Raw genomic sequence first — 15,353 nt, 5'->3', positions numbered from 1 at the left:
TCTTAAGCAGATCAAATAAGTACTTAGGTGGGAAATAAGACCAAAGTAAAAATAGAATGACATAGGAATAAAAAACATTGCCTGCTGAGAGATGGAAATATTAATTGTTTACTTGACGTAGGCACCCACCCACAGACAAGGGTGAGGTAGGCCTCCCTTCTTGTGGGGGTCTTGATTATAACTCATGGTAGAGGGAAGGTATTCTCATACTCCTCCAGCATGTGTGGTTCTCCTAAGGGAACATCAGAGGTCTGCTGAAATGTTGCTGGTATTTTTGAAACCTACCATTGAGAGAAGCCTTGCCTATCTCAGGGAGTCAGGGTTGCAGGTTGTGGTACAGAAATAGAGCACTGGGAAGGCAGGGGCACCTCCCTAGTTGGCCTTTATGAGGAAGAAGCATTGAATGTAGACAGGAAGTGTGTCCAGTTGGTAGAAATCCTCCTAACTACAAGGGAGGCTTGAGTGAGATTTCCAGGCTCTGTATAAGACGCTGGGTTTATAAAGAGTCAAGTTCAGAGCACTACTCTTTCATCCTAAGATACAGAGCAGCTGAGGAGAGCAGGAGCTAAGGCAGAGCTACCCTCCTCTCTCCCAGTGAGGCGAGTGAAGAATCTGAAGCTACTCAGAAGGCATGCGCGCGCGCGCGCACACACACACACACACACACACACACACACACACACACACACACAGCATCTTTCTCCCAGATTCTAGATCCTGAGGCAGCTCATATATAATGAGTTAACACTTTTCTTCTTCATATTTCTCTAACCCATATGGAAATGATGCAAATACAAAAAGGTCAAATTTTCCCTTCTTAGGAATTGTAGTAAATTAGTTACATCAAAAAAGGAATATTGGTCAGTAATTTTTATCTACCAGGTTCTCTATAATTCCACCTTCTAAAGCTGTCTTCATTTCCTCTACTTAAAAAATACTTTTCAAATTACATTTTTATTTAGCATGTATGTATGTGTTAGAGAGAGAGAGAGAGAATGAGCCGCCGCATGTGTGCTGTGTGTGTACACTAAGTGCTCTTCCATCCTGTGCCTGCATGTGGATGCCTGGGGATGCAGCTCAGGTCATCAGGGTTCTAGTGAAAAGTTTACCTATTTAGCCATCGTGCCTGCCCTTCTTGATTAATATTTTTAAATTATATTTTTGTTTATTGTCTTTCTGTGCCCTCATTTATTTTTGTGTTCCCTTATCCCCGAATTACGTCTTCATTTCTTTAACATCCTTGGTCTATAAGATGCCTTTTCAGTAAGAGATTTTAATGCCTATCAGTATGGTACAGATGGCAGAAGGCCGGAAAAGTAACACAATGGGAGTTTTCTAAAAGCAAACTCACCAAAAGTTCAACCATTATCTGCTTCTACTAAAGTATAAAAAAATGCAAATTCTTAATGCAAAACACTAGTTCAAAACAATGTTTGCTAATTGTTTTAGCTAAGGTTTTACTACTGTGAAGCGTAGTAAACCATGACCAAGGCAACTCTTAATAAGGAGAACATTTCATTGGGGCTGGCTTACAGTTTCAGAGGTCCAGTCTATTATCACCATGGAAAGCATGGCAGCAGACAGACAGGCGTGATGCTAGAGAAGTAGCTTAGAGTTCTACATCTTGATCCTAAGACAGCCAGGAGGGGTCTGTGTGCCACACTGGGCATTGCTTGTGTAAGACCCTACTCCCCCGCTGTGACATACTTCCTCCAACAGGGCCACACCTCCTGATAGTGGCACTCCCTGTGGCCAAACATTCAAACACATGAATCTATGGGGGACCGTTCCTATTGACATCACTACACTAATAAAGATGCTTGTTTTTTTTTATCTCATGTCCCTGAGGGCTGCTTTAAGCTAGGTATAGTGGGGTCATGTCTTAGACTCTTTCTCAACCCAGAAACAGTCATGTATTTCCTTGGACTCTGAAGCTGTTTCTATTCAAGTATGCCCCATGTCATCATGTTCTAAGGTTCGTGAACACTACCTCCCTATGCTGTATTTTATGTCATCTTAGGGTCTATGGTCTGTTTTTCCTCATTGCTTTAGCAGTAAATTGTTTTTCTACTGAAGCATCTTTTTCCTGGCATTGGTAGTGTACTGACATCTCTTCAGAGGTCCCCTGCTTATAACCCTCTTACTTATATTGACACACACTGGCTCCTGTGCATTTGTATATTCTCAGAGAGGGGCCCTGTGGGTCACTATCCATACCCCATCTTGCCGCTCTCCAACCTGCCGTAGCAGCATGTACTAGGCACATTGTATTGTCTGTGTGTTTCATGATTTTTTGGTCCCATTATTATTCCTTACATTAAGTGAATGTTCTCTAATGTAGCGTGTTAATTTTAAGTGACTTTTCACTGGTATTTTGAGCTATTCTCACTGTGGTTGCCCTGAAGCTTACCATGTACATCATACCTTCAAATTCCTACTAACACGATTCTAACGAAATACAGGACTGTTATTCTCATACATGTCTATTCCCTTTGTCCCGCCTTCATGCTATTGTTATATACACAGTATATCTACATACCTTACAAGCTGACGGACGCATTTATAATTGTTACTTTCTCAGATTTTACATATTTTCTAGAAGTTGAGGGAAGAAAGGATTGCAATTATGTACTTACAGTTTTTGTTATTTAACGTTCATTGTTCCCACGTCTGGTTCTCTCCATTTGTTCCCGGGGCTCCAGATTGCCTCTTGGAGTCATTTCCTTAAGTCAACTCCAGCTTGGCTCCCACCTGCCTCCCTCATGCTGCTTTTACAGAGTAGATTGTATTTCTCTATATTGTCGGTCCGACAGCACAAGTATAGATTCACACAGCTGCTTTTCAAATCAGAACGTAAGAAAAAAAAAAAACCAGTCTCTACAGTCTACATGCCTACTTTGTTTTTCCATTCTGTGCATTTCCCTTTCTGCCTGGGACCACTTCCTAGCATCAAGGAGAATATCCTCTATGGTTTTCATTTTACTTACTTCATTTTGGCGCTGCTGGGGGTGGATGTAGTGTGTAATAAAATACTCAAGCTATGTCCTAAACACCTGCCCATTAATATTTCCTGTAAAATGGGTGCATGGCAGTGAAGAGCCTTGACTGTTGTTTGTGAGTGTCCTTATCTCACGGCCACTCTTCACACAGCTGTTTTACATCATCAGTTTGGGTGGACAGGTGCTTTCTTTGACTCAACTTTCCTTGGGGTCATCCTCTCCTCCTTGTTTCTCACAAGGGGGTCGGAGGTCAATCCTCTCAGGGTTGTGCTTTAGGTAGAGACTCATTTTCAGTTTGCTTCCAGGGCCTGCTCCTTGTTCTTTGCTTTCGGCATTCACCTCGTGATCCGTTAAGAGCTCCGGTTGTCCCAGTTGAAACCTGTTGACTCTTGTGGTTTATAACATGACTCATCAAATCTAAAATGCGTCTGTTCATGTCCATGTGGATGTGTGTTGTGTGTGAGAACGTGTGCATACGTGTGTATGTGTGTGTGTGTGTGTGTGTGTAGCAGAAAACCCCTGAGGTTGTTCCCCAGGCTCTAGCCATATCCCTCCCCTTCTCTTTTTCTCCTTCTCTCCCTCCCTCTGTCCTTACCACCTTCCCTCCCTCTCTTCTTCTCTTCCTGTGTACACCCCCCTTCTCTGTATTCACTGGCCTGGAACTTGCCTTGTGTGTTAGTCTGGTTGACCAGTGAGCCCCAGTGACCTACCTGTCCATCTCCTCAGAGCTGGGTTTTCAAGTGTGTACCAGGACTCCCAGCTTTGTATATGCATTCTGCATGCTTTGCTATCTTTCTAGCCTTCCCATTTGTTATTTCTTTTAATATTTTCTACTCCCTTTACTCTTCCCCAGTCTTCTAGAATTCTAATAGCATCTACAGCAATTCACTATTATACATTTGATTTCCTATCACAGTCATATTTACTTATTTAGAAATTATTTCCATTAGTTATTTGTGTGCACATGGGCACGTGCATGCGTGTGTGTGTGTGCACATGTGCGGGCACGCACACATACACACACACACACACACACACACACACACACGGAGCCTTTGCTAAATGTACCTGGTTGTTAGCACAGACAGTTCTGTTGCCTGCTTCTCCCTGTGTCAGGTTTTCCAGTTTCTTCAAAAGCTTGTTGGGACCTACGTTGGATAACGTAGCAATTCTGTGGACTAGTGTTTCTCAGGATTAGATGGTTTTGATAGGACCTGTTCTACCTTCCCCCTCTTAGCTTCAAATAGTTCTCCTTGAAGGACACAGACTCCACAGGTGCTCACTTGTTCTGAAATGACAGGTTTGGTAATGGTTTTGGTAGTCTCTTTCTCAAACCACAACAACTGTCTACCTCCACTACTGACTGGTTGCTCCATCGTTTAAAAACATGCCCAGGACCACAGACATCTCCACTACATTTTGACTCATTTACAAGAGTTTTCTAACTCAGTTTTTAGATTTGTTATTACCTCAGGAGGGCTCCTCTTAGTTGTTTCTTCCTCTGGTTCTTTCTAGAAAATGAGCTAACCTGTGCTTTAACTCTTGTTTGTTTGGTTAATTCGTTTGTTTGTTTTTTGAGACAGAGTTTCTCTATATAGCCTTGGATACCCAGAAACTATGCAGACCAGACTAGTCTTGATCTCAGAGATATGCCAGCTCTGCCTCTTCCTCCTGAGTGCTGGTATTAAAGGCACTACCACACCCTGTTGACTTTGCTTTGGCTTTTAAGTTTAACTACCGATCTCCTTTATGATTGAGTACTCCTTATTCTGATGCAAAAGGATTCAACTCCATGCTCTCTTCCTCTACGCCCACTTTCTCCCAACACAATAACTGGGCCACTGGTCTAGAGTCTAAACTGTGCATGTGGCAATGGAACACTTTGCTTTGAACCAGACTTTTATGTTGAGAACATGGTGTTGGTGGAATGGCAAGCAGAACTAGCCTCTGGTCGCTCAGCTTGCCTTCCTTCTGCTTTCCCTATGAGCCAAAATCCAGAACCACATTTCCACGAGAGTCAGTGTGACTGCAACTGAAGCCTTCATAGTCTTAAAATAAACTTAAGGTGAGTCCTCCATCCTTCCTGTCAGGACAGGGCTGCAGAAGACAGCTTCCACTTGACAGCCACACTTGCCTGGAATATAGCCTCTTTCACATAAGGGAAGGGAGAATGGGAAATGTCAACATCCCACTGCTCTCAGGCGTACACCATCACCCTCGAATCCCAGTAAGGTGGGGTGTATTCTTTGTTTTGTGTGGACAGGAGTTTCCTTAGAGCAGAACAGGGAGTATCCAGGAAAGGAATGGCAGAGAGCCAGAACATAGACCCTTACTGTTCTTATCAAATCTTGATAAGTTTCTTGAAAAATTTTTATTTGCTAAATGTTATTTCTACAATTTCCCGAGGTTTTAAAAAAGTATGTGAGATGGCCAGAACATGACGTTTTGTCATGCTAGAAATGGGGCCACTGTAGGCTTCCTGGATCAAGCAGAACATGAATTGCTATTCTTCAGGGGAAAAAAAATCACCTGTAAATGTCTATACTATTCATTACTCCTATTTTCTCTTTATATGTATGTGTTAATTAACATCTATCTATCTATCTATCTATCTATCTATCTATCTATCTATCTTCTCTTCATTTTGGTGAAGAACAAAGCTATGTTTAAAAATTATTTGTATTATCAGTATGATTCTGTGAATTAGGGAGGAAAGTAGATAGGAGTGGACCCTTAGGAGAACCTGAAGATTTCTATCCAAGATGAATGGAACATACTAACAGAAACTATGTCAAAGTAAAGAATGGAGTATGGTTGTTTATTTAATACCGTTTCCTTGACAACCAGTAGTATTGTAGACAGCTGCAGACAAAATAAAGGACTCAAGTTCTCTCGGCACTCTTGATTTATAAGGTGAGTAAATTCTACAAGCAACACTCTAGTTCCATAATGTATAGGAGAGTTCTGCACACATCATAAATACCATTTTGCTGGTCACCTCTCTTTTTCATTTCTTACACCACAGTGATTATTTTTTTTCCATATATATTTTTAGCTACACAGCATCCAATACCCTGTTTTGGAGAGGAGCTTTGCAGTAGATCAAAGTGGAGTCACAGGCCGCCCGGACATTGTGGAAGCTGAACGTGGAGAGGACAGCGTGTGGGGTCCTTCCATGCATCACCTCTCACTGCTAACATGGGGCTCATAACTCAGGCCTACCTAATAAGCTTCCAGATGGCTCTTCAAGTCTCCAGGGAGCATGGGAAAAGAACAGGGGAAATTAGAAGCTTGCAAGGGGATGGTGACTACAGAGTTTAAATTCTGGGCACAAAGATGACGATCCTGTCCAAGGTAGGTCAGGACTTCTAACCAGGCACATGTACTGGGTGACCTGGCTCTTTCAGCTGGCGTTAGTCTGCCTACATTATGATGAAGCATCATGGGCTAGGTGCTGACACAACAGAAGTGGCTAGGAAGACCATGTTACTGGTCAACTTTGATTCTGGGTAGGGCTCTTAAATAACTGCTCTTTCGTTGTGTTCTCAAATGTTCCCTGGCATGTTGCATATGGTAAGGAAGAGAAAGGACACCGTGCCCTTTCTTTTTATAAGGTCATTTATCTCATCAGATTAGAACCAGGGCACTACCCTTATAGCATCTTTTAACCGTACACTTTTTTCCCTAAAGGCCCTGATCACTAAGGGATTCTTCAATATTTAAATTTTAAGGACATGCTACTATGAGTCCACTGCAGCTGCTGCCTAGTTTCACATCTATTTCCAGCGTGAAAATTCTCTAGCATTTATATCAATCCTGTAAAGTAGCTCATATCTTCTGCCAAAGATTATTTTCTGTTCAACTGAAGCCGACTTCATTTCTATTCTGGCAACTGCAAACCCAGAAATTACATTGAAAGCTGGCATCTGAATCATGTTATCTGGGAAACTGGCGTGAGTGTTGTGTCTTTGCCGGTTTTAAAGAAGAACCTCAGAGTTCACAAGTGGGATCTGTCAGTAGTAACGGACAGCTGAGTAGCAGTTCCTCTAGAAAGAAGGATTTGGAGCGATTGTGTCGTCACTACTATCGAGTTGTGTGGGTGGGATGAAGAATTTGAAGTCTACATCTGATGGCGCTGGATAGCTTGAGGAGTGGGGGTAGCAAGTTCAACCCTCCCAAAGTCATAGGTCCAGGGACTTCCTCTGGGGCTTATAAATATTTGTAGAAATGTTTTCCCCAAACAAACAGAAAGTTTAAATTCTGTGGGTTCCAGGATAAAAGCTGCTAAGCTTTCAGTGTTTCCAGGTGATTTATAAGAAAGTCATACTAGTATTCAGGACATAACAGCAAACAGAACAGAGACGGGAATGGATAAGCTTGGCTCTATCCACCTAGAGTACTGAGCTCTGCTTCACAGTGCATGGTTAGTGTTTTCTGTTTGACCGTCTGCACCCTGTGTCAGCTGGCCCTAACACCAGACCTTGACCATCTTACCTGGGGACATGGTACTATCAATACTCAGTTAAGGCTTATTCAACGAGGACATGGAGAAAATATCTGAAAATATGTCTATTTGCTACTTTAGGAGGGTTTACCAACCCTTAACATCTGTTCAACAACAGGACTAGGAACTCTATAGTCTGTCTACACTTAAAGAACATTGATACTGGCAACAAAGGTCAAAGTGGAACTGTAAGGAATATAAAAGACAAACAGATATCAACACCCTAAAATAGCCTGTCCTCTAAGGATCAGAGTTAAAAATGTAATTCAGATATCTCATCTTAGAAGTAACTTTTAATATGCACTCAGACACCCCTACAATTTATCAACAACCACTTGACTGTTCTTTTAAATAAGTTCAGGGACAGAGCCCAGGAATCTTGGGAGCCAGTAACAATGCTTAAATCAAGGTTCTCTACTAGTTTTATTTTTATTTCTCCCTCGGAACTGTGAGGTGTTTCAGGATTGGCTTCTACTTGGAAACTGTGTATAAGAACTGTTTGATTTCAAATGTCAGATTCAAAAAGAAATATTTCCCTTCATATTCTCTGGAAAATGACCTCATTGGGCAATATTTTAAAATAATAGAGTATATTTATGAGGTCAAAGGGTATGAGAAGGGATATAACTAATCTGTTGGTAGGCTAGCCTTCCATCTCAACTACTATCACTCATTGACTCAGAGAAGGAAGGAAAAGAGGAAGCCATCAAGGCCAAGATAACCAACAATGTCCTACACAACTTCTGGTGCTCCATTTGACAGCTTGAGAGGGATGCCTATCCAAATGTCTCAAATCAGAATGTGAGTTACCCTGCTGGGTATAACCTTGCTTTTGTTCAACCGTCTAACCCTGCTTGATGCTCCCTGTGTCAGGGAGGTCTTCTCACTATGGTCCTTCTCCCCAGTGATGGTGAAATGAAGCTCACATGGGTATCCTGGCTCTCCGAGTTTGAACTTATGAAAGGATGAGTCCCAAGAGACCGGGCTATCCAATACAAGAGCACCAACCTTGTGCCCCAACTCAGCCTTTGGAGTATTAGCTGTGCAATGGAGGCACTTGCACTTTTAGCTCACTAAAATTAATTTAGGTTTAACTTTAAAAATGGGCATTAGATTTTGTTACCGGAAAATGTCTGAATGTGTCTGGAAAACAGTGACACATGAATCATAAAGTTAATAAAATTCAGGAGAGAGAGAGAGAGAGAGAGAGAGAGAGAGAGAGAGAGAGAGAGAGAGAGAGAGAGAGAGAGAGGAGAGATATGAATTGAGATATGCCACCAGGATAAAATACAAATCACTATTTGAAGACTGAGTTTATGTACAAAGAAAAAAGAGTGATGTTTCATTGATAATTTCATATTGATTACATGTTGACATTTGAATATCTCGAAAGGATGAAGTTAACCAAAATATATTATTAAAATTATCAATGGCAGCTTATAATTGAATTGGACAACATTAAACCAGACTATTTGACTTTCCAGACCATATGTTTGTTTGTAGCCTCTGTGGTTGAAGATCATGGGAAGGTAGAAATTCTTTCCTTACCCAGAAAATATTTTTGGGGAGTATACAAAGGTGAACTACTGCTTTCCTTTGCTACCTCCTTGCATACCCACTTCCAAGTTCCTCTAAAGACATCCCTGAACAGTGAAGCTTGCAGGCTGCTCGACGCTATCCAGGGCCAACCCAGGTTCCCCTTACAATTCTCTCCTTCAGCTTTGACAACACACTATGGGCAGCAATCCCTATGCTCATCTGAGGACAGACCAGGGGCCTGGCTGAAAGAGAAACATCACTCTCCCCTGAAAAGAAGAATCTTACCTCTATAGCATGTCTATCAAAGACTCTAAAAACCAGTGCAGTTTCACAAGGATGGGCCTCCTCTCTCCATAAAACACAAGAATGTCCATTTCCTGTTTCATCAGGCTCCAGTTCGTGTTATGCTTCTAGCTCATCTGCATGTCTAGTGAGTGTATCTTTGAACCTGACATCGTGTGAGGCACAAAGTGAGGAAAGGGCACATGCCCTGCTAGTAGGCAGATCACAGCCTAGGAGAGGCATGTGAAGAATCAATATAGAGTAATCAAGAGGAACCAGTCTTTGATGATGGTAAGAAACTGACCCTGGGGCACGCTCCTGACGAAGTCACATGGAGGAGGCGGCATCTCAAAATGGGAAAACAGCATAAGAACATACTTAGAAGCACAAGCCTTCAGGGGTGCTTGGAAAAGGGCTAGTAGTCTTTGCTTTCCTTGGAAGTAAGAAATCAGAGATAGGAGGGAGTGGAGGCATCAGGTGGACAGGATAAAGCCCCAGTGCCCACGTATCGGATCCCATGAACAGGAAGTACAGAGAACCTTCAAGTTTAGCAATGGGATGTAGAAGCATCTTCCTTTGTCCAGTTCAGCTGACATCCTCCCAGCACATTCAGATGTTATCACTGCCCAGTGGCCGTGAAAACCCAAGGACTCCTGAGCTGCATGGTACCTGTTGTTCACCAACCATTAACTCATCGTGAAAAACACACACAGGATTGGTTTCAGACCTCAGGGTTTCATGGATAGCCAGGAAAATAATATGCAAAGCCAAGGCAGTTTGGCAGATAAATTACGTGTGTGTGTGTGTGTGTGTGTGTGTGTGTGTGTGTGTGTGAGAGAGAGAGAGAGAGAGAGAGAGAGAGAGAGAGATTATATATATAATTACACATATTCTTTCCTTACTTGAAAATAAAAAGCATATGTTTAAAGTATTTGATGGTAGACATAGCCTGCTCCTGATCAGAGTTCTCCATTCTCAACCTTTCCCTGTGACTGGTTAGGTCATTACCTATCCAGACTAGGATGGCTTAAGCTACTTGAAAGAATTGTATTGATGGAGATTTGGCTCCTAAATCTTCCTAGTTTAAATCATTTCGGGATATTTCTCACAACAGATCATTATGTGACTAGCTAATGCACTATGGGGAGAAAGCTCATTATAGTGTGTGGTAGAAGAAGGAGGCTTAGGTTCTGGCAAATCCAAACTCTTTCCCCCATATTTGTCTAAGTACAATATGTTTGCTTAGCGGGGTGAATGCACTAGAATTACAGTCAAGGTAGAGTGTATCAGTGCTCTGAAGGTGCAACTTTGAGCTTCATTAATTTTCAGTCTTCAAACCATGTAAATAAAAGCTTTTATAAATTATGGCTAATAAAGAACTCACATGGGATTTATATGCACAACAGTTGCAAACATTATCCACCCAAGAGCCTCACTGTGCTTTAAAAATCAGTAGTCGCCCTGTAAGGCTGTTCTTGTCATGACATCATTGCGCTGGCACCAACACTAAATTGGGCACCAATCCAAGTCTCCCATTTGGAAGGACCTCATAGCGGACTGCCCACTAGTGACACTTATGCTCACCCTTGTTGTTCCATCACCTAGTAGGTGAAAGGCAAGCCCTGGGCACCCTCAACAGTCACACAGCCAAAGGTCAAGGGGTCAAGATCTGGGGTGAGTTGACAATAAAGAAGGTTTTCTTGTCTCTACTTGCTGAGTGTTACTTTACTACCATGAGCTCCCGTAGGCTCTGGTAGCTAGCTTTGGGTTCAACTCTGTATTGTGGAATGTGAACCATCACCACAAGAAAGCTCTATGGATCTTGTTAAGAAAACAGAAAGAACTTCTGCCAATTGCTAAGAAATAAATTCCTCCTTTCCTGCTGCTTGGACCACAGCATAATGAGGGCTCCCAACCTCCCCACAGTAATAAAGTGAACTCTACGGGGCTTTTCCTTTTGATGTATTCCACGTTAGAAGTTTACAGTTGATGCCTTTTCATCCTTAATTTATCTCCCCTTGTAAACATTTTTGTACCATTTCAGTACCTTAAGTATACATGTTCTTAAAAATAATTCACTCCTCCTATTTCACATGTATCACTTTATGTTTCGGGTCAGATTTGGGGCTAAACAAACACACCTCTGGTTACAGTTCTGCAAATGCCTCTGGCAGCAAATTAACTCAAACAAATGTTTTGGCTGGGTAGTGAGGTTGCCTTTTAATGATCCCACCACCACCACACCACCATCGATTTTGTCTGAAGGCCCAAGGACAGGGCTCCTGAAGTGTATTTCCAGCAGGGCCTTTCCTGCCAAGTTAATACACCGGTCTTAGTTTGCTGGTTAGTTTGTTTAAAGTTTCACCACCAGAGGGTGCTATTTGTTTGCATCTAAAATTTGCTATTTCCTCCCAGGGCCTCATAGGCCCTACAAACTTCCATTACTGAGCACAGCTTTCCAGAAGATATGCAGAAAACCTGAACTTCAAGGAACAAGATTTCACTTCATTTTTTTTTTTTGAGATTATTTGTTGAGAACCCAAATGGAAAAATCTCTGTGATTGGCACAAACCAAGCTGCCCTGGTTTATGTCTGTTACAGACCATTCGTGTCTGTTACAGACCAAGTATGACACGCTAATGTAGTTCATTAACTAGGATTCTGCTCAACATTTCCTATACAGCAAGATGAACTCAAAAATCTAACATCCTCCTCCTCACCCCAGTGACACACACAGGAAGTACAAAGACCATTAGCTTTGCTCTATGAGCAATACCACTTTCCAACAGCAGAACCATACCTACCCGATTGTTCTGTATACACATCTCCCTAATTTTCATATAATCTTATTTCAGTGTGATGTTCATACTTCTTTTTGTTTGTTTGTTTGCTTCTCACGGTGTCAAGTTAAATGTTGTGATGAACTGTCGCATTGACTTTTAACGATTCTCTGAGATTTACATACAAACTTTCCTCTTGATATTTTCTGGTATGCATAAAAGAGGTACACAATTCCATCCCCACTCATCTACACATGGAGAATACTGTTAACCTGTGTGCTTTTATGTGAGTTGCTCAGAAAATCAGGGTCCAGGAAACGTTTCCTATAAAGGATTAGATCCAAAATTTAGGCTTTGTGAACCAGCTAAGGTCTTCATGTCTATTCAACCAGGCCATTATAGCATGAATGTTAGCCATAGGTGTAATGTTTGGAAACATCTGTGTCCCAGTAATATTCTGATTTTATTTTATTTATTTATTTATTTATTTATTTTGGTTTTTTTTCGAGACAGAGTTTCTCTGTGTAGCCCTGGCTGTCCTGGAACTCATTCTGTAGACCAGGCTGGCCTCGGACTCAGAAATCTGCCTGCCTCTGCCTCCCAAGTGCTGGGATTAAAGGAGTGCGCCACCACCTCCTGGCTATATTCTGATTTTAGAAGAGGAAGTTGGCTGCAGTTGGTGCTTCTACAAATGGTGAATTTTTTTTAGGTTTTTAATTTTTATTTATATGCATGTGTGTCTGTCTGTGTGTACCATGAAAGTGTCTATTCATTACTTTTATGTTTTCCACCATCTGCAGATAGCACAGAAACTTGACACAAAGATCAGACACTTACAAGTTCATAGACCTCTTGGAAGAATAGGAAAGGATTCTCTCAGCAAACCTTCTAACTCAGAGACAAAGGCATCTTTGGCTTTTAGGGTGTCACTCAGGTTATATCCTATGAAGACCTCTGGAACTTGAGGTCAATGCTATTCCCTGGCAGTTTCTGCAGACATAGTACATAAAGAAAACAAAGCCATCATTTACCTTCAGACTGATGAGTTGCAAGAGGAGTTTGTGTCTCCTTGGAGTAGGATACTACTTCCCTAGGCAGGAAATCCACCTGGGTCACCTTTGACACGCCCAGCTTGTGCAGTCGTCTCCTGTAAGTAGCAGAGAACAAACACTTAGGAAGGCATTGGGTATATTTCAAAAGACCTGTCAGTTCCAAAACACAAAAAGAAACAAACCAAGATGTCCTTAGCCTCTCCAGACTGTGTCATGTTCAGGACCCTGGTGTTGATCCATGGTCCTGACTGGTTATGTGATATCATGTAAGCCTCTGTCAATGGCCCTTCCGTTTTCCTATCTGTAAACGGGAGTCTGGCTCCGACTTAGATGAGACTTCTCTCTGAGCATCTCTGATGATGCTTGGATAGGATGCTTAGAGGGAGCTTTAAAGTCTGCTTCCTCGGGGTGGGAGAGTTTTCAAGTGTAAATAGAAGGGATTTCATAGTGGCATAACACACGGTATATGAAGTCATCAACAGAGAGAATCCTATTCCCAGGAGGAATGTAACAGATTTCATTGATCCAGGACAAGGATCATTAACTGAATGAGCATGTTTGTAACGTGCACTTAGACAGCACAAATGAACGAAAGGAACACTGGGCACAGGCTAATAGAACCTCAGTGTAGCAGCCGCAAAGCATGACCAACCATGTAAGTAATCATATCTGAGTATTTATGTAACGTTTCAAATGTTTCCAGATGTCAGCACACCCACGATGTCATCTGCCTTCATGGCATCTCTGTGAACAGTGGGATGCCATCTTCTCTTGGTTATATAAGGATAAGATTCAGCTCCTGTCCTCAAATGCATACAGTTTTCAACTGGCGGAAGCTGGGTTAAAACACTATCCACCCCATAAATGCTTATGCTATTATTGACCTGAATCCTACTCCAGTGCTTTCCCTAAGCCAAATTTCTACCTAAGGCTCTTAATGGCAAGTGTGAGTCACTTCAAGAATCTGGTCCTCCTGAATTATTCAGAAAACAGCCACTCATACAGGCACCTCTGTCTATGGGAACGCTCAGAGCCCTGAACTCGATATCTCTCTCTGTGTGTATCTTGTACAGCCACTCCACCTCCCGCCCTGCCCCCATAATTCAGCTTCCTCATCTGGGAACAGAGATGATGGTATCTCTGTTGGGATTCTTATTGATAATGCATAGGCACCATGCATGTGTTATGCATAAACCACATATATTTTATGTACATGCATGAATACAACTTTCAGACATATATATCTTAGAATGGTTTTTTGAACTTTATTTTTAGGATACACAGTTAGCAATAGAGGACCCTAGCTGGTCTCCCCACTCCAGTTCTACATACCCTTCCTAAAGCTAATTTAAGGAACACACACACACACACACATGCACACGCGCACACACACACACAATTGACTAGCAATTAAAATTTCCAGGCCAGGTAAAGGGCAAAGGGCTTAGAGTCTGAAATGAGGAGGAAAATATGAAAGGCCATAACAGGTTTGCCTGCAGCAAAGCTCACTCACTGTTCTGTTTGTTTACCCAACTCGTCTTCCTGAGGCCCAGTAGGTTGGTTATTAGCCCAAGTTTCAGGAATGTACCACCATCTCTTTAAGTCAGGGCCACCTTGATATAGAGATCACCCAGCCTCTAATCATCCATCAAGATGTCCAAGGCGCAGGGACCTCTAAGCACTGTGAAGTGACCACTATACCTGCAGGCAGGGTTCTGGGCATCTTGCTAACAGGACATCCATGTACTTTAGGCCTATCTTGTTGGACAGTGAGAAACAGACCATAGGCACGTGAAAGCTAGTCCATAATTAGATAACCTATTTAAACCACTGAGACAAACTACCATAGAAACTGGGTTCAGATCCATGCTTTGGCATTTACAAACCTGAATAAACAACAGGAGAAAGATTCAGGGAAGTGGCAAATCTTTTCAAGGCCCATTTTTTGTCCCTCCTCCCCTAGTAAATTCCAGACCCGTCATCGAGCTGTGGGGTTAGATGAGGCTAATGCTTGTAAAACCTCTAGTTGATGCCTAGCGTAGCTAGAAGCTTTTGGCTCAGGCAGCCTGGTTTCCAGTGTATCATTTTGACTGATTATGATATTGCTTAATTTACAAAACTTCAGAAGAGGCAGTTTCATGTATATTCTAAATTTAAAATTTTTTTTAAGCCTGTAGAGCTGATTATCCCTGGCAAT

At 42.0% G+C, this 15,353-nt stretch overlaps 1 protein-coding gene across 2 annotated transcripts in view; it reads right to left on the bottom strand.

Moving 5' to 3' along the window:
- Nucleotides 1–15,353, bottom strand: part of Dync1i1 (dynein cytoplasmic 1 intermediate chain 1) — a 290,802-nt gene that overhangs the window by 202,935 nt on the left and 72,514 nt on the right. For both annotated transcript variants that reach the window (XM_028779147.1, XM_028779148.1), the window contains exon 5: nucleotides 13,136–13,251. In XM_028779147.1, the coding sequence (XP_028634980.1) occupies nucleotides 13,136–13,251 (116 nt within the window). The remainder of the gene's footprint in view (nucleotides 1–13,135; nucleotides 13,252–15,353) is intronic.

Source organism: Grammomys surdaster, unplaced genomic scaffold, assembly GCF_004785775.1.
Source record: "Grammomys surdaster isolate TR1022 unplaced genomic scaffold, NIH_TR_1.0 345, whole genome shotgun sequence".
Taxonomy (NCBI): Eukaryota; Metazoa; Chordata; class Mammalia; order Rodentia; family Muridae; genus Grammomys; species Grammomys surdaster.
This window is presented reverse-complemented; position numbering and strand designations above follow the sequence as displayed.